The sequence below is a fragment of the Daucus carota genome, chromosome 7, assembly GCF_001625215.2.
Source record: "Daucus carota subsp. sativus chromosome 7, DH1 v3.0, whole genome shotgun sequence".
Classification (NCBI taxonomy): Eukaryota; Viridiplantae; Streptophyta; class Magnoliopsida; order Apiales; family Apiaceae; genus Daucus; species Daucus carota.
In genome coordinates, this window is record NC_030387.2 from 40,771,794 (window position 1) to 40,791,464 (window position 19,671).

At 34.4% G+C, this 19,671-nt stretch overlaps 2 protein-coding genes, 1 long non-coding RNA gene and 1 other non-coding gene across 4 annotated transcripts; 2 read left to right on the forward strand and 2 right to left on the reverse strand.

Moving 5' to 3' along the window:
- Window positions 1-6,657: 6,657 nt before the first annotated feature.
- TRNAH-GUG (transfer RNA histidin (anticodon GUG)) lies at window positions 6,658-6,729 on the reverse strand. Its single transcript has one exon. It is a non-coding gene; the product is annotated as a tRNA-His (tRNA).
- A 100-nt stretch (window positions 6,730-6,829) lies between these two features.
- LOC135147828 (uncharacterized) lies at window positions 6,830-8,398 on the forward strand. Its single transcript, XR_010285669.1, has 3 exons — window positions 6,830-6,985; window positions 7,117-7,172; window positions 8,356-8,398. It is a non-coding gene; the product is annotated as an uncharacterized LOC135147828 (long non-coding RNA).
- A 782-nt stretch (window positions 8,399-9,180) lies between these two features.
- LOC108196601 (tropinone reductase homolog) lies at window positions 9,181-10,551 on the forward strand. The gene is made up of 5 exons (XM_017363954.2): window positions 9,181-9,363; window positions 9,465-9,672; window positions 9,760-9,976; window positions 10,055-10,167; window positions 10,251-10,551. The coding sequence occupies exons 1-5, from the start codon at window positions 9,272-9,274 to the stop codon at window positions 10,410-10,412; spliced, it is 792 nt and encodes a 263-aa protein (XP_017219443.1). The 5' UTR covers window positions 9,181-9,271; the 3' UTR covers window positions 10,413-10,551.
- A 451-nt stretch (window positions 10,552-11,002) lies between these two features.
- LOC108196602 (pyridoxal 5'-phosphate synthase-like subunit PDX1.2) lies at window positions 11,003-12,264 on the reverse strand. The gene has a single exon (XM_017363955.2). The coding sequence runs from the start codon at window positions 12,138-12,140 to the stop codon at window positions 11,217-11,219; it is 924 nt and encodes a 307-aa protein (XP_017219444.1). The 5' UTR covers window positions 12,141-12,264; the 3' UTR covers window positions 11,003-11,216.
- Window positions 12,265-19,671: the final 7,407 nt, after the last annotated feature.

A 19,671-nucleotide genomic window follows, 5' to 3' on the forward strand; every position in this document is an offset into this window, starting at 1 on the left:
CGGAGTCGCATTAAAATGATCAGTTACTTGCCTGCGGAGTAATTGACTCATTGTCTACTTTTTTTATTAAAATAATCGTACTTGCTTCAATAGATAATATCAGAATCTAGTACATGAATGAGAAAATCAGGTGGGTTATCATACCACACCTCTAAACCTGACATAGAATAGGCGGCTTTTGCTAACACATGCGCCACACTATTCGCAGATCGATAAGCAAACTGAACTAGCACTGGATTTACGTGCTTTAATAACTGAATACAATCTACTACTATGGTACCAAAGTAAACCTCTCCTGGAGTTCCATTACAAGCCATAGCAAGGGATTTAGAATCCGTCTCAACAATACAGTGGTCATACCGTCGTTCTATCACCCAAGATAATGCTTCTTTCAAACTAATTGCTTCCGCCTCTCTTGGCAACCACTCACCCGCCACCTTCTGACATCTTGCACCTACAAACTGCCCCTGAGCATCACGAAAAACACACCTAACACCAATGTGACCATCCTGGAAAACTGCAGCATCAATATTAAGCTTTAACCACCCCAGCTCTGGTTTCCGCCAGATTCGATCACATATACTGCCATGGATGCTTCCTCCATCTAGCCGGACTTAAGCTTCTTTCCAATCTTTGAGTAAATTTGTAGCAGCAGCCCTCACACCAAAGGCTGATCCATTTACCTTCTCCCACACCCACTTGTTCCGTCTATGTCAGATAGTCCAACACAACATGCCAATAAACACACACTGCTCTTTTGTGCAAATATCAAAGGCCCTGCAAATCACCAAAAACGCTGTATCTCGACCTGAGTGTTGAACAAAGCGATGCAGGCCTGCATTTAACCAAACTGTTTTTGCGAAATCACAAGAGAACAACACATGGGTATCAGTCTCGACTCCACTGTGACACCAAGGGCATCGATCATCAATATTAACATGCTTGAATGCCAGAGCTTGAACAGTAGGTAAACAACCCTTACAAACACGCCAAAGAAAGTTAAGCACTTTACCCGGAATTTTGAGCGACCATAAATGTTTCTAGAAAATCTTATATGCATTTTCACACTCCCCTTGCAACCACCGATAACAACTCCGTGTAGTAAACTTCCCTTCCTCCTCAAGAAGCCAAAACCATGAGTCCACTTTATCTGAAAGTGGAAGTGGAATACGTTTTATTAGTTCCACATCTCTATTATCACAAATATCATTCAACACATCAATATCCCATCTTTGCTCTCCTGTAACCATCAGACTACTCACTGTTATATCACAAAGTTGATCTGGCATTCACGTAGTCACTCAACCATCATCCAGACTTGGAAGCCAAGGTGTCAGCCATACAGTCGTGTCTAACCCATTACCATTCTTCCTACGAGCTCCTGCTCTAACAGCCCGTAAAGCCACCATAATACTACGCCAAACATAACTTGGATTTGCTCCCACTTCTGCATTCAGAATAGTTGTCTTCGGATAATACTTAGCTTTTGATGTGCTAGAAATAGAACTTTTAAATCGCAAGCGCACGATCACCGTTTTAATATATTTAGATTCGTCCACAGAGATTAAAATAATTTTCGCTAACCTTTAAATAATTAACCTAGGCGGATTAGAACAATTAATTGGAATTTTGGGGAAATTCTAATATATCTAATCACCAGAAAAAAGATTGATTACTAATTCGAAATAAAATAAAAAGTAATAAACTAAAATGAAACTTACAAATTCAAGAATACAAAAGCAACATTTATTAAGAAAATGATCCTGCTTAATCTACCTGGCCAGTAAGATAATATTACAATTTGACAAAACAAACAAACGAAAAAAAAACTAGCACTAAAGCAAAAGAAATGCAGAACCCAGAAAATGCAACGAAGACAGGTGGAAACTCAGTAAACAAGACTCAACAAATGACTCAAAATCAGACTCTGACTTGGTTAAATGACTCGGAAACTACAGGGCTTTTAACTCGGCAACAATAACTCAATAATAAGCCAGCAAACCCAAAACACAGCAGCTAAACAAGAATCTCGGAGATACTCAGCAAATAGACTCGATTCTAACCCAAACAAACAAAACAAACCCAGCTCGGAAACTTAACTAAACTACACAGCATCGACTCAGTACAATACAGAACAGAGAACTCGACTCTACGACTTAACTACAGGACTCAAACTCAAGACGACGACTCAGTGAAATACAACGAAGAAAACGCAGCCAAACTCGATTCAAAACCAGCAAATTACAAAACCCAGCTTAGAGCAAATACGCAGCAGAAAAAACGAAGCTATAAACAGAAACAAACACTCGATAAGAACTCGGAAAGGACGAAACAGTAGCGACTCGGTAAACTCGCAGCAACTCAGCAAAAACGCAGCAAAACACTAAATGAAACTCAGACCCATCTAAACGAAATCGACAAAACAGACATGATATCAAACTAACACTCGGAAATGACTCAGTAACGAACTCACCCAGCAACAACAGGGAACAACAACTATGAACTTGGACACAACTCGGACACTAACATACGGTGACTCGGTGCAGCAAACTCGTTAAAGAAAAACAAAACTAAAAACAAAATGAAATCTACGGGGTGTTTTATCGAAAAAGAAATGAAAAAGAACAGTAAAGGGTGGGGGTTTTGTTTGTAAACAAAAACAGGGGAGTTTATGCTTTCAACGAAACAGGGGAGGCTGGTTTAATTAAGATTAAACAAACGAAAAGCTAAAAATGGACACATCGATTAAAGAACTTAACTACCAATTGTTTATACTAAAAAATGACCTGCCAGATTAATATTACTATACTGTAGCTTTTGAAGTCGGAAAAAATCAAGCCCCCACACAAATCATCTTTTGTGCTAGAGCTTTTACCTTCTTCTTAAAAATTAAAACTAAAAATTAAGAGATCTACACTAATCACAAGCTCAATGATTCTTCATTTCCCAAAAGCTTAAAAGCATGTGGTGGTACTTAAAAGAGTCATTCAACTTGGAGAACATAAATTAAAAGACAATACAAGATTAAGCTAAAAGAGATTTGCATAGAAATTAAAAAGTGTATACAAGCTTGGAAATGAAATTGGGGCTAGCAAAATGTAAATCTATTTAAGATACTAACTATAGAAATGACTAGGTAGAAAAGGGAGTAGGTGGCTAGGTTAAAAAGATTGTTATTACAAGTAAAGGGGTGGGGGTATTTATAGCTAAAAATGTAGGGTTTAGGGGTAGGGTGGCTAAATCTAATCCATCCATGTGGGATGTGTGTTGGGTAGATCATAGCCTTCCATGTGCCCCCTTGCTTGCCAACTCTCTTTGATTTTCTTCTTTTCTTTTCTTTTTCTCCCTTTTTCTTGCATTTTCTTTTCTTTCTTTATTTATCTACAATTTCCTGAAATAAAATAAATAAACGATTAATACTACGAAAATAAACAAAAAATAGGCACTTAAATATGCAAAAATATGGACTAATCAGCTTTCATAACTGCAGACACCAGCAGATTTGATTCATTAAGCAGCCTCCATCCTTGTTTAGCAAGCATTGCTAGATATTTTCGTACAAGATATTCAGTGTGGGCCCTCAGCCGCCAAATATATCAATGTGATTATATCTCTTTGAATAATGAAAGAAATAATGGTTCCGTATTAATTTTTTAAGCTAGTGTCCTCTATTAAACGTGTTTCAATATTCAAATTGATATGTGTAAATAATGTACTCATTTTTTTTATTTTGTATAAAATCTAATTTGGAAAAAATAAAAAATATTGTTATATAGTATTTTGAGGTTCAAAAGATACACACTCACGGTCTTGAAATGATAGCCGTTTATATTATTAGATTTAAATTTTTATACATAATTCAAATTATAAAATATATATTTTTATATATCATTTTTCAAATTTTCACATTCTGAATAGAAAAATAAATATTAAATTTATTAGATAAAAGAAAATTTGATGATGGCTCCCGGCTATAAAGGTTATAAAGTTAATTGATTAAATTTAAAATCAGCAAAATAATTCTCATGAGTCAGGGGTTTGGATTATTCAATTTAAACTTTCATTTTTTTGAATTTGGATTGATTTAATGAATTAAAAATTTGTTTGATTGTTTGGGTGATGGTTTTTCCAATTTGTTCCGGTATGTGTACATTGTTCCTCTTTAGTTTTTGGAGCCGTGTCCTTTATTTAACGTGTTTCAATATTCCAATTGATATTTGTAAATAATATTTTTAAATTTCTATTTTATATAAATTCAAAAATTCATATTTTGAAAAAAATAAAATAATTTGTACGAGCTGAGCACATTCAGAATATAGTCATTACTACTAACACTAGTATTTAGAAATGTATACCATCTCCGTATATCTCCAAGTAATTTTAGTTTTAAATTCAAACAAGTTACCGAACATCAACAAACATTGTGTAAAATCAATTGAACTTTTAGCATGTTCACACACGTTCATATTAAACCAGTTTATCTACATGCACACTATATATACCTCAGTACCACACCTCGAACTTCATTCTTCTACACACCTCATACGATCACCACTTCTCATATATTACCATCTAATTTTTTAGTTTGAAAAATGGAAGTTCTCATTGGAATTGGACTACTTCTGTTCAGGATGACAATGTTTCTTTTTCTCAGTAGGGTTTTTTACCAAGCTAATGCGAGCAATGCCTGGGGCATTGAAATGAGTATGAAGTAAAAAATCAATTATGTAATTAGTTTAAAGGCCAAAGAGATGGAGTCTTATTGATGAACTAGAACATCAATGAAATCTTGAATTTACAAAATTTGATCGATATGTAAGAAACTAGAGCAAAGTGAAGATGCTACAAACTATCCAAAAGTATGTTTCAATACAATAGACATCAAAATGGAAAAAATAATCATACCAACATTCATCGCAACTAAAGCAATGGTAAACTGTCTCCCTTTGCTGAAAAATGCCAAAATAAGATGCTAGTTTAATTATAAAAATATATATAATATTGGTCGGAGAGAATGGAACGGAGCGAACACATTATAAGGCAGAGGCAGAGCAGCATACTCACAAATTTCACAAATGTATCGGCCCATACATTCACCACAGTTGACACATATTTGCTGAAACTGAATTCCGTAGAAATCATTACAATTAAAACAACAATAGATCTTAATTTCTTCGAAGATCTCCCTGTTTATATACATGTGAATTATATATATATATATATATATATATATATATATATATATATATATATGTCATCCGGCTCACCTCATGTTCAGTGTTGCATAGGGAACATATGACTTGGAAATCACCGAAAGCATAAAAAAGTAAACAAGTGCGAATCAAAGGTAACAAAAACATATGCGCTTGCCTGATATGTTTCTTTAGGTGGCATTTTGTGTCCATCTTTGTCGAGATTTTCCTATGGCACGGGTTATAAGCTAGTCAGGTTATCAGGCACCACGAAAACATAGATAAATAATTGTGGCATACGAGATATATACTACCGACCTTTAACAATGATATATTTACAAAATAAATTATATTATATATTTTCAAGAAATTCACTGGAGGCATCAACTAATATCAAAAGTCAATTTTTCCCTACCTTATTCATATGAATACGTTATTATTGACCGCAACAATCAATCATGTACTTTTTACATTTTCTGCATATGTATTCATCTACTTTTACTGCTCAAGTATTAGTGTTTCTGGCAAGACTTAAAAATAATAATACTATTTTTAACATATATCTTTTGAATAAAATATTATCAAATACAAGTGATGACCTAAACAATTCTCAGAAAATGACTTCCATATATATATATATATATATATATATATATATATATATATATATATATCATTAAAACTAAATAAGTAAATTGAAAAATGTTCATCACCTAACTTTTCAATTTTGAAATACAGCCCAGATGTTTAATGACTGACCAATTTTCATTAATTACAAAAATGATCACCATCATTTCTCAATTTTATAATCAATGAGTCACTAATTTCCGGGAGTCTACCCATTTTCTGGGAATTTTCGGGAATTTTTTAAATATATAATATAATTGTGGCATACGAGATATATGATACCGACAGTTAAAAATCTCATTGCAACAAGGAGCTCTAATATGACACCTACGTGGCATATGAGTGCACCTGTACGTGGATATAAGCAATAATAAAAAATACTATACTACAACATAGAAAACACACGGCTATCATTGCCTCAGCAAAGAAAAATTACCCATATTTGAGATGTCCCTTATCCAGCTGAGTTATCTCTTGCTTCTTCTTGAGAATTACTGTCATCACCGAGGAGCGGAGTAGAAAGATCCAATCCTTGAGGAAAAAGAGAACTTCTCGACTCAAATATATAGTAATAAAATATATAGAGATAATCAAGGATGTAATTATGGACAATCAAGGATTTATTTATGGCATGATTTAATGATATTTGGTTGAAAGTTTTGATGGGTCGGAGATGAGCACCTCCGAGGTTGTTTGGGTAAAATTAAAAAAAGTGGACAAAACATGCAATAGAATTTAACGATAATGAAACTGATAATGCAGGAGTGAAGTTCTATGTGAAACTGATAATAGAATTCTTACCACTAGTGATTAGCTAAAAGGGAATCTAAAAAACTCATGTGGCTGCTGGGATTCGAGCCCAGGTCTCCACGGCCACAACGTGGAATTCTTACCACTAAACTACAGCCACAAGACATGAATTTTTTGTTTTCACTTACAATGAAATCTGAAGTTTCTTACATTTAGCGATCCAACCCTATTAAGCCCAAACACAATCCGTCAAAGCCCGTTAAGCCGAAACATGACCCACCAAAGATTCTTCTTGGTAATAAAAAAACATCGCAAGCTAGATTGAGGGGCTGCTCTCATTTCTTACACTGTCAGCTTATTGTTCTTTTTCAAGATATCCCAACCCTAGAAATCAGCAACCATGTCATCCAAGCAAGGTATTTTATTTTATTTTTGCTGCATAATTGACACAACATGCAGTTTTGTGTTGTTGACAAGGTTCGAACTCTCGACATCTCGTAAAAGCTTAATATTGTTTAATTTATATGGATTCTTGATTTTTATGCAGGTGGAAAAGCTAAGCCTTTGAAAGCACCCAAGGCTGAGAAGAAGGAATATGATGAGGTACCCTTTTCAATTTGTTGCCTTTCTTGCTTCTTGTGTATGTTATTCTTCGAGAACCGATATCGAATTAATGGGAATTTGTTTATGTCATTGTGTTTGTAAGAATAGGATGAAGTGCTGTAAATTTTGAAAGATTGAATTTTGCGGTTAGCATATGTAAGAAAATATTGGTGATTTGCTTGTTTGAGGATATTGATTTTTTATTGTTGGGGCTTTCGTATGTATGAAATGAGGGATTGTTTGCTGCAGCAACAATATTAGTAAATAAAGAATAGATTTGGTATTAGAAGAATTAGTCTTTGTAAACTAAGCTTCTCCGGACTTATCTCCAACTAAGCTAGAGAGTAGAGACGAGTAGTTTTCTGTTTTTTGGTTGTTAGGGGGATCAATTCTTGTTAATGCACTACAGTTTCTTAATTTTTGGATCTGATAAAAACCTAGAAAAAACATTTTAATTTAGCAAAATTGTTCCACACTAAAGCTAGAATATTGTTAATTTTCTTTTGTTGCCACTGATATCTATCTCGTCAGTGTTGAGAGAGTAGTCCCTCATGTTATTTGGTAATCAAACATATACTAGTTATCCGTTACTCCATTAGCCTTGAATAGTGGACACTGGTCTGCAATGCTGTGTGACATTTCTTACATTTGTGAGGTCTTTTTGCTTGTCACGACTATTACTTCTCTTTCACATGTGCAGATAGTTCTATTTCTTTCGAAGTTGAAGATATATATCAAAATCTCAATATTTGAACCATATAATATTCCAAAATTACTAACATATCTGAGTTTACACTCCTTGTGACGACTCTTTACCATGTTAATGTGCCTGAACTAATATGCAAAAACCCCTGAGTGGAGTGTAATTGTCTCTTTGCTATAACCTCAACTAAGTCACGCGGATGTAAGTAGTCACCCTTGTAGTTGGGTTTGTGCTGAGTATGAGAACTAAGTTTACAGAAAGGCAAACCCTGAGTGGAGTGTAATGTATTTGTCTCTTTGCTATAACGTCAACTAAGTCACGTGGATGTGAGTAGTCATCCTTGTAGTTGGGCTTGTACCGAGTATGAGACTAAATTTGAAGTCTCTTCCATAATAATCATGCCTATAACATATCCGTGGTTGTGGAACAATTCAAGTATCGTTTTGACACTTGGGTACTGAAGTATATTGGTCCATGCAGGATGATTTGGCTAAGCTCCAGAAGAAGAAGGAAGAGGAAAAGGTTAGATTCTGTTGCATGTTTTTTCCCCTAATCATGACCAATCTCCGCCTTCTTGCTGTATTTTTAATATGGCTGTTCTTGTACTCTGCAGGCACTGAAGGAGCTCAAAGCCAAGGCTCAACAGAAAGGCGCTTTTGGAGGTTCCGGGCTAAAGAAAAGTGGAAAGAAATGAAGCTTCAACGCAGCTGAAGCGGATGGCCGGACGCTCTATGAATACATAGCGTCTCTGTTATATAATACGATGATTTGGTTGGAAAAATGATTTTAATTGTACTATGTGCTAAACTCGGTGACCTTTATTACCTTAACCTATGCAGCACTATTAATAAGATTGTAAGCTTGTTGTCTTCCCAAAGAAATTGTTTTTTATGCGATAATGCGTCATCATGGTTTGAGTAGTGATTGTGCTGGCTGTCCGAATTATCAGCAATTTTAATCTAGTCCTTAGCATCAAACAGTTATACAGTTACAAATGTGTGCTTCGATTTCGTACAGTTGTGTCATTGGTCATTAGGAGTCTTGAACATGTTGCTTGGTGGAAAGTTAAAGAGTTCTAAAAGTTGCAGGGTGAAAGTTTTGTTATACCAGAAAAGTGTAAAGTCAAGCTTTATGCTCTGTGTTACGGTGGAAATTACAAAGGAGATGATAAAGACAAATGAAAACAAATAAAAAGCGTTGCGTTGATCACTTCTAGGCTTCCAGCTATTAAAATCAGGCTTAGTTATTGTTTTTAGTAATGAGAAGGAATAGTTTTACTCACCAGCATATCTGTAGCAGCATAATCTATATGCTAAAATACAACTCAGCCGGCTGAACAAGGGAGCAGAGCACTATTTGGAGCCTCGATCAGATTTTCTTGTGGTTCGAAATCACAATGGCTACGACAACAGCAGGTGTCGGTGGAGATAAAAGATGGTCTCTCGTCGGAACAACTGCCCTTATTACCGGAGGTACCCGGGGCATAGGGTTAGTCTTCCTATTCCTCCTGCTTTAGATGAATTTCGTTTTAGTCACAATATGACAATAATATTTATTCTGTTGTGGATTCTTTCAATAATATGACATAGGCAAGGGATTGTGGAAGAGTTAGCAGGGTTCGGAGCATCGGTCTATACATGTTCCCGTAGTCAGAATGATCTTGATCAACGTTTAGCAGAATGGAAAAGCAAAGGCTTCACGGTTTCAGGATCGGTCTGTGACCTGCAATCACGAGCCCAACGAGAGCAACTAATGGAATCCGTGGCATCTGAATTTGGTGGAAAGCTCAATATCCTTGTATGTTCCTGGCCTTGGCCATCTGATCTTTCTTCCTTTCTGAAACTCTTTCCGCTATTTCTGTTGTTGACGAATTACTTAATTTAGGTGAATAACGCTGCAATGATTGTCGTCAAAGAGGCAACGGAATTCACTGCAGAAGATTTCTCCAGCATAATGGGGACCAACTTTGAGGCCTCTTATCATCTCTGTCAGCTTGCACATCCATTACTGAAAGCATCAGGAACCGGGAACATTGTGTTCATCTCTTCAGTAGCTGGTGTTGTAGCTTTCCCACGTAACTCTATTTATGCATCCGCCAAAGGTCTGATACATACTCATATCCTCCTACATCTGACGTTTAGTAGTTCATATATTGATTGTTGATATATGTCTAAAACAGGAGCTATGAACCAGCTGACGAAGAATTTGGCATGCGAGTGGGCAAATGATAATATCCGTGTCAACAGTGTTGCGCCCTGGATCATCAGAACTCAACTCATTGGAATGATGAGAGTAATTTATAAGAATTTACCCCCTGCATTTTTACATGAATCTGTATTAAGCATTCTACTAACTGATCATAAATATATATATAGGAGGAAGATCTACAGGGCTTGGTATCACGAACTCCATTCGGCCGCCCAGGAGAAGTTAACGAGGTTTCTTCACTAGTGACATTTCTTTGCCTTCCTGCAGCTTCATATATCACTGGCCAGATTATTTGCGTTGATGGAGGCCATACAGTCTGCGGTTATTGATGGTTTATGTTCTTCCTATACGACTTTATGTGTTTTATTACAAGAGATTGGCGTTGATGGTTTTAGAAGTCGAATGAAGTTCTTTCAAATTCAGTTTCAAATGAAATAAGTTGATCTTTCCCAGGTTCAATTTGGGTAATTCACCATCTGAAAAGACTGATCAGAAACAGAACTAATTCTCATATTCAACAAGAAATTGCCGTTAACAACTAGAACTGGGCTTATGCACCAAACCACCCGAATTGCCAGAAAATTGAAAGTAGGGCTTATTGCCACCAAAGCCATCCCAGTTTTAGACATGAAACTCACACATGGCTTTCTGCAGATTGCGACTGAAGAACTGGCACTAGAAGAAAGTTCTCACATCAGTCTTGCTCAAGCTAAACGGAGATTACCTCTACTAATTCATATTCCATGATTCAAGGTCAGAATGGCAAGCTATAGAGAGCTACAAATACACAAAACCGCAACCTTAATTGAAATCACAGGGTACGAACACATGGAATGGTCAGAATGGCAAGCTTTAGAGAGCTACAAATCCACAAAACCGCAACCTTAACTAAAATAACAGGGTACAAACACATGGAACGGAAGAAAAACAGTTCTGCACTTGACTGATCACAGTAATTCTTTCATATTAATGAAGACAGACACATGAAGAACACAACAACGATCTGCCCTATGAAAATTTATTGATTATTACATCTAACTAGGTTAATTTTAGATACAAATATCATCAGTACACTCAGTCAAAGCAAAATCAGAACAAGACTAGATTACATTACATCACATAGCAACCTTCGATTAATAGGTCCTGGAAGCATCAAATTGTTCAACACGATTCTCATTCACATTAAACCTAGGCATTGCTTCATTAAACCCCGAACTTACCTCAGCCAGCACACGTGGATCAGTATGATTCCTAACAGCCTGCACAATTGCCCTCACCTTCTTGTACGGATTCCCACAAGCAAAAACCTCCGGTCCAACAAACACACCATCACACCCCAATTGCATCATCAACGCAGCATCAGCTGGAGTCACAATCCCCCCACACGCAAAATGCATAACCGGAAGCCTCCCCATCTGCTTAGTCTGCGCCACTATATCATACGCAGCACCAATCCTCTTTGAAAACGCGAAAACCTCATCATCATCCATATTCGACAAAACCCTAATATCCCCCATCACTCTCCTTACACTCCCAACCGTCTCAACAATATCGCCTAATTTCATTCCTTCCCCTTGTGTCCTAATCATTGCCGCGCCTTCTCTAACCCGCCTCAACGCCTCTCCCAAATTCCTACACCCACAAACAAATGGAACCCGGAAATTATGCTTGTTAATAAAATGATCCTCATCCGCAATTCCCATCACTTCACTCTCATCAATATAATCAACCTCCACCGCTTCCAGAATCTGCCCCTCGACGAGATGCCCAACCCGGGCTTTCGCCATTACAGGAATCGAAACAGCCCTTTTCACTTCCTTCACTAAACCCGGGTCAGGCATCCGTAAGATGCCACTTTCAACACTCTCAACAACAACAACACAACAAGCTCCAGCTGATTCAGCAATCTTGGCTTGCTCAGCATTATTAACCTCGATAATCACGCCTCCCCTGAGCATCTGAGCAAGGCCCACTTTCATTGATAACGAATTCTTCTTGTTTAAATCGGTGATTGCGGTGGTGTTGTAGACAGTGACGGCGTTTTCATCGTCTGCCATTGTTGCACACCAACTGTTTGATGAAATGTTTCAATGAGTCCGAGTTTGTAATGAGGTTTTCTCAGCAACCGGGTTTGAAGATATAAAGGGGACTAGAGCGGTGGTGATTTAGGGGTTAAGATAAAACCGTTCAACCCGTTAACCCAACCCAAACCAACCTTTTAGGCCGATTAATCCGACCCGTTCAAAATCGAAAAATAAATAGATTAATTTTTAAAAAACCCGATAAAGTTGGGTTGGGTCAAGGTTTTACAGATTTTAACTCTAACTAACCCAACCCAACCCGATTATATATATACGTGTGTGTATAATATTTACATATCTATCTTTCATTCTTAAGTTTATCCCGATCAATCTTTAACCTAAATTTGATTTATCTAGGGTGTGTCTATACATTTACAATAATAATATGAATAATTTTAAATATCTCGATAATTATAAAATGTAAATGATGACTTTTGGAATTTGAACATGGTTAATGATCTGTTAATGAACTGATATACAACTTATAAATAAGACTCCGCAACTGAGAGCGTATACAACAATTTCCTATTATTTCACCATTGTTCAAATGTTTCACTAATGTAATAGGCTTCCCTGTTCAATTAAAAACTTACGCATCGACTAATATTAGTGAATGATTCATAGAAACTGAGTAACTATAAATATATGAATGCCGACTGTTACTAGCTATCGACGTGCGAGTGAGTATATTTTTTTTTCCTTTCCCAATGAATGACTAAATTTTTATTAATTATTATTTTCGCAAGTTTAACCCAAACCAATCCGACCCAACCCGAATTAATTGGGTTTGGGTAAGGTTGGGTTATATAATTTTTTTCCAGTTAATGGGTTAAGTGAAGTTTCGATAAGATTTCTGGAAAACTTTAAAAATTTGAGTTTAGATGAATAGATGATTCAAAACTGGTAGCTTAAAAAACAACATATTTCTATATATCCTTTTTCAGATTTTTCTTCTAAATACAAATTTTAAATATTAAATCTTTATCAACAAAAATAAAATTGAAAATTAATATGTATAGATATGTTTTTTTACATCTCAAATTACTAGAACGTTAAAACGACAAAAGGAAAACTAAAAATAGAATAATATAGTTTAAATATTTTGGAGAGAAATATGAGAAATTGAATACGAAAGCAATGTGAATATTCTTTTTATGAAATATTTAAATAATCAAAACTACATGCCTGTTGCTAAAAAATTAAATATTACTAAACTTGATGCTATACCTTCTTTTTAAAAAAAATGCAAAATCCTCTTTACTCACAAAAATATTCAAAATATATGAAATTTTCGCTTTCGAAATCATTTACAACATCTCCGAGGCTACCCAACCCTTATATATGATACTCCTCCATCTCAAATTAGATGAGCTCGTTGACTTCGGGCACGCACTTTAAAATCCATTGACCGCATAGCTACATTACTTGTTTTTGAATTTTTATTTTTACAAATAAAAATTTAAATATAAAATTTTCATTTACAAAAGAAAATTTTGAAAAATAAATTTCAAAACTATAATGTCAATGCAACTGCCAAGTCAATCTTTGTGTTTATTGTATGGGGTTAAATGGCGTTTTGCTCACTCAACTGACCGGAAATTTGCAGTTGGGTCATCCAACTCAAAAAGCTGTCAGTCACATCATTATACTCTTAAAAAATTTCATTCAGGTCACTGGCCGTTACACTCCGTTAAAAATTTGACGGAAGGCTGACTCAACGTCGTGACTTGGCTTAAATAAATCCACCGTGGTATGTACAATCAGCTGAAGTAGCATTTTGGTCACTCAACCGACTACAAACTTGCAATCCGGTCCTCAAATTCAAAAATCTTTCATTTAGGTCACTTATCATAATATCTGTTAAGAATTGAAAAAAGAAAGAATTAAAAGTTTCACCCACAAATGAAAGTTATGATAAATATCCGTTATGATAAATGACCTAAATGAAAGTTTTTTGAGTTTGATGACCCGATTGCAAGTTTGTAGTCAGTTAAGTGACCAAAATGCTACTTCAGCTGACTGTGTGGATTGATTTAATTAGTCAAGTCACGACGCTTAGTCAACGTTCCGTCAAATTTTTAACGGAGTGTAATGGCTAATGACTTGAATGAAAATCTTTAAGAGTATAATGATGTGACTGACAGCTTTTTGAGTTGGATGATCCAATTGCAAGTTTCCGGTCGGTTGAGTGACCAAAACGCCATTTAACCTTTTATTGTATATCTGACATAATAAAATATGGGACGCACTACTTGTGTTGATTCGTTTTACTAATTATACCCTCTCTTCTATATTATCAAAAAAAAAAAAAAAAATACCCTCTCTTCTATTTTACTAATACTCCTCTGCATTACTTCTCGTTCTCGTGCTTCTGTTTGATACATTCCATTCCTTCGTGACACTACTAATCTTTTTCGCCTCCACAACTGCATCATGATCAGCTTCTGATTCTTCCTAAATATCTCTATATAAATTATCCACCTGCAATACTTTACTGGCACGGAGTTCCCATCCACTGGGTTTTATCGCGCAGTTAATCCGATTTACATGTAATACGTATGTTGGTTATGAAGCCAGTTGGTAAGTTCCTAAACAAAAATCCTAGAGAGGTCATAGAGTCCTGTGATACGCTTTTTTCAACAAGTTATAGAGGACGGTTTTCTTATAATACAAGTAAGGCTACAAAGTTTACAACTTCACGAAAGATAAAAAGGTCTGTATAAAGGAGTTTAATTGGAATATATTACTTACATGAGTAAAAATCGAATTCAAGACATTAGATAATAAAGGAATGAGATTTCATATTTGGAACCTTGTTGATCAAAGTGCGAGCAATTGATTATGCAGAAAAGTTAGCCCAGAAGGTTGGTAAAACCTCAACCACCAAATCTTTTAAAGCCATTCATGAATCATGAGTTATTACTTCAAAAAAAAAAAAGAAAAAAAAAGCTCCAACCATATTTATTTTTACTGTAAAAAGACTGCTTAGTTCTTGTTGCACTGCAACACATTACACAAATTCATTTGCAAGTATTCTGGGCGAGAAATTATTAGTGTGCATGTGCATTAAATCCATTAATTTGGATTAATTTATTCATGAAATCCGGGTGTATAAACGCGGATTATAAAAAACTATCACTATCTTGACATATTTGGAATTTTAAATTATACCGTAAAATCTGGTGATATTCAATTAGAACTATATGCTTAAAAATCTAATAGTGCGGGGATTGTTTTTGAAATCCCATCAAAATCCATGAGTGCGACATTTTATCAAGAATCCGTATAAAATCAAAATCAAATACAATTCATTAAAATCTATCAATTATAACTGTTGAGTTTGTTGAGTTCTATGGTGGCAAACTCAACGGATAAATCATTAAAATCCCTCGATAAAAAAAATTGACTCATTACAGAATTCCGTCGTTCCCCATTACTCTAAAAAAAACCTCTTATTGCTTCTCAACAGTCTAACACATGCAGATAAAATAGAATAAAAAAAAACTACGACAAGATAATCATATATATATATATAGCATCACCGAAAAATAGCAAAACTTGCAGGTTTATAAAGAACGAGGACAAATCATTAGAATTACATAACTAAATAGTACCTTAAAAACTTATATAAATAAATTAACTATAACATCAATCAAGTGTTTACATAAACTCAAGAAAGATCCATCGGTTTCAAGTTAGAAAGGACGTAGATAACAAATGCTACAAATAATACCACGAGTATGCAAAGAATAGTGAAGAACCATGCCCATCCAGACATGCTTAATTGTGGCTGAGCTGAACGAGCTTCTCCGGTGATGGTGGTTGCGTCGTGTCTCAATCGTGTTTAAGAGTGCTTGTGAGGGTTTTGCAAGAAAAGAAGGATTATTTATAGACGAAGCCGTGATAATTTTGATAGAGCATATATTTATATATGTTTTTATTCCCATAATTTTAGTATTTTGTAAATAATCGGGATGTTACTAATTGATTTTAAGTGTTTAATTTCAGGAAAATAAATATTCCTAAAGTTAAATTAAATCAAGCTTATTTGAGCTTAATCAGATGGAAATTCGGACTTTATGGATAGCCAGCGAAGCAAATCTTGTTTTGGCCGTAACTTGAGTTCTGGATGTCAGAATTGGGCGATTCAACAGCCCACGCGAAGATATTGGAATTTTCTACAAGTTTAAGATGGTCCAGATATCAGAATCCAACTGGATCAGCCCAGAATCAGGCCTAAACAGCAGCCTACGAATTTCAGCATCAGAATCCAACCCGCTTTAGGATATTATTTTATTTTCTTGTAAATTAAGAAACTCTTATATATATTAGGGTTTTGATAGAGATTAGAAACAACTAACTTTGTATCATATAGAATAATATAGAGATAGCTTTTTTAGAGAGAAAAGGGAGAGAAGCACTTGTGAGAGATATTGGAAGAAGGAGTGAAGGGATTCATCCGGACTTCAAGCACTTTCGTCAAGTTGTATTCTTCGTACTTATATTCTTACTCTCATGGTTTGTGGTATAAATATATATTTGTTTCATCTTATCATGAGTAGCTAATCCTTTGATCCAAGAGTTAGGTAGTATTCTTTGGCTTATTATGTTTGTTTAGTTGGATTGTGTTTTCTCTTGATTTGTTAATCTGTCATTGAGCGCTTTATACAATTAAAAGAGTAGCTAACTTTTAATTGAATCTCTAGGAGTTATAACGAATCGGGAGAGGAGTTATAATTCTAGTACATGATATGATGGACACAATTTGAGTATTAGATCGGGAGATTGATATGAGAATTGTGAGACATAAAATCCTTGGTTCTTAATAGTTTACAAGTGTTCTTTGATTGACCATGGGAGTGGCTTTTAATGGATAATTGTAGGCATTATAATCTACCTTGGGAGAGGATTTTATAAATATTAGAAGGATTGTTTTTAGCAAACAAGAGACACAAATTAGACATTCATCATAGCCATTGAAGAACTCTAATTCTTGGGTTGTTTTCTCTCATATTTATTATATTATTAATTTATTATATTAATTAGTTGATAAATAAAACCCACCAAATTCTTCTCCACACTTCTGAATCATAAGAGATAAAAGACTTGAAATTGGTATTGATATTAGTCCTTCCCTGCGAACGATACTCTTGAAAATACTCGACAACAAATTTTTTGGGAGGCAAAAAATTATTAATAAACAAAAAAGATAATTATGGGATGCTTGCCTTATTATATACTTATATATAATAAGCGCAAAGAAGATAATTTGGTCGCATGGTCCTAAGCTTATCATCCGTTGGATCGTATATTGAGCAAATAAGCACCGTTAGATTAAGACAAAATTAAATTATGTTCTATAAGGAAACTGATATCTACTTGCATGTTTATAATTCTTTTTCTAAATCCAAAACAAATTCTGTATTTCATGTCTTTTTGATTTTTTTTTAATCCAAAATAAATGTTTCCTACCAATTTTAATTGTATAATCGTATAAATCGCACCGTCACAAAATTATTTTTATCTAATATATTTTAAAATTAATATGCCCGATTTATGTGAGGAACGAATACTAAAACGTTTTCTTAATCCAAAACAAATTCTAATATCTTATTGCATGTTTATGATTCATCTTCTTAGTTCAAAATAAATTGTGTTTATCAATTTTAATCTCGAACCATAAAAATTTTTAGAAAAATATTTGAATCACAGTATGATAATTCTAATATAAAATATATTTATAAATATAATCTAATAGGAGTTGGCGTCACATATTCTACTTAAAAAATTTTAAAATTTGATAGAAAGAATTTAATACTTTGGCATGATACATATAATTTTAATTTATTATTTATAAATTTAATTTTTCACACCATTTAAAATATATTTTAAAAATTTATAAATAATTAAAAAGCTCCCGTGTCTTTCACGGGCTATAAGCTAGTATGATCAAAGACAATAGTCTACTGGTTTTTGGATAACATTGAAAACATAATTTTAAGTTTCTAAAGATTTTTACGGTTCGATAAATATAATTATATATGGTAGTTTGACTATAATTATACTCAAACATCCCATAATTATTATTCATTCTTATCATTCGATTCGATGATATTTACTGGGCTCGGATTCAGGTAACATGGGCCGTACTATGTTGGGCTTATTGGAAGGATCCGTTATCCATAAGAATTATACTAAAACTTTTATCTTGTAAAGCATCGGTAAACTTTTATCTTGTAAAGTATCGGTATTGTTGCGGGGTTTGGGTTTACATTAGTTCAATCCCCATCTACATCTGGACCCATTTAAGGCCCAAAATAAAACCTCAGTAATCATTAACTATTACTAGGGAATTATGCCCGCGCTACGCGAGCTCCCCGTACAAAAGCTGAAAATTTTACAAAATTTGCGTACTTAATAAATAATAACATAGCATAAGGTATTTCGCGAAAAATAAGGGAATTATGCCCGCGCTTCGCGTGCGGGTAAATTGTTAGAATTTTCATTAAATGAAGTCGGAAAATGAATTTAATCATTATTAACATTAGATTTTTAATCTTTATTTAACATATTATGTATATTATGTATATTTACGGGTAATGCATCATCAAAAATTAACTGTTTGGGATATATGATATTCACCATTAACAATTGAGATTTATGCTAACAAAATATAGTGAAAGTAATATTTCACACTATGCCATTCTTCAAAAACCAGTAATCTCCTTGATGAATTTATTATGAATATCATGTAAATATCTTCTTATGCATGCTGATCTCAAATTACTTTAAACTTGTGGCCATTGTTATTCTTTTCAATAAGATCGTGGTCATCATACAATTTTTATTAGAACTATGATCTACCTTGAAAAAGTCTCGAAGTAATAAGCAATATATTATGCAGTTTAATAGATTGAATAAGCGTCTGCATTTTGGGGAATATTGGTTAAAATAACTCCAGTTCCTTTGCGTTTCTTGGTGAATTGTTCTAGTTAGCTGATAGAATTGTCATTGCGATGATGGTCACGGAGTTGTGTTTCGATGTATTGTTCTTTATTTTTACTGTTTTTACCAACCAGAGAGGATCAGATTCTAATAGTTTATTTTAATTGAACTACCGATTTGGACTATAAAAATTGACGATTGTTTGATCCAAAAATATGAATTATTAACAATTGTTGGCGGTGATAAAGAGATAACTGGTGCAGGAACTATCTGGTGATGATGATGGGGAAGAGAATGTTTTCTTAGAAGGAACATATCATTCTTCTTCATGGTTGCAATTCAAAATTTATTTTAGACCGTTTATATGGCATCGCCTGTACGATAATCTTCAAATTGAAATAAATTAATATAAGATATTTATTGACAGTTTCTTGGCGTCGTCTTCAACGATGCCTTATATTCTGCAACTAAAAAAAAATATAAAGAGACGCTATACAATAATTTTCAAATTGGAATAAATAAAAAAATATTTTTTTCCTACTTCTAACAATATATTCCTACT

What these genes read in the sequence shown, in the direction of transcription:
- LOC108196601 (XM_017363954.2), top strand. Translation starts at nt 9,272, where the DNA reads ATGGCTACGACAACAGCAGGTGTCGGTGGAGATAAAAGATGGTCTCTC. An exon ending in GTGGAAAGCTCAATATCCTT is followed by an intron (nt 9,673 to 9,759) that starts GTATGTTCCTGG and finishes TACTTAATTTAG; the next exon opens with GTGAATAACGCTGCAATGAT. An exon ending in TATTTATGCATCCGCCAAAG is followed by an intron (nt 9,977 to 10,054) that starts GTCTGATACATA and finishes TGTCTAAAACAG; the next exon opens with GAGCTATGAACCAGCTGACG.
- LOC108196602 (XM_017363955.2), bottom strand. Translation starts at nt 12,140, where the DNA reads ATGGCAGACGATGAAAACGCCGTCACTGTCTACAACACCACCGCAATC.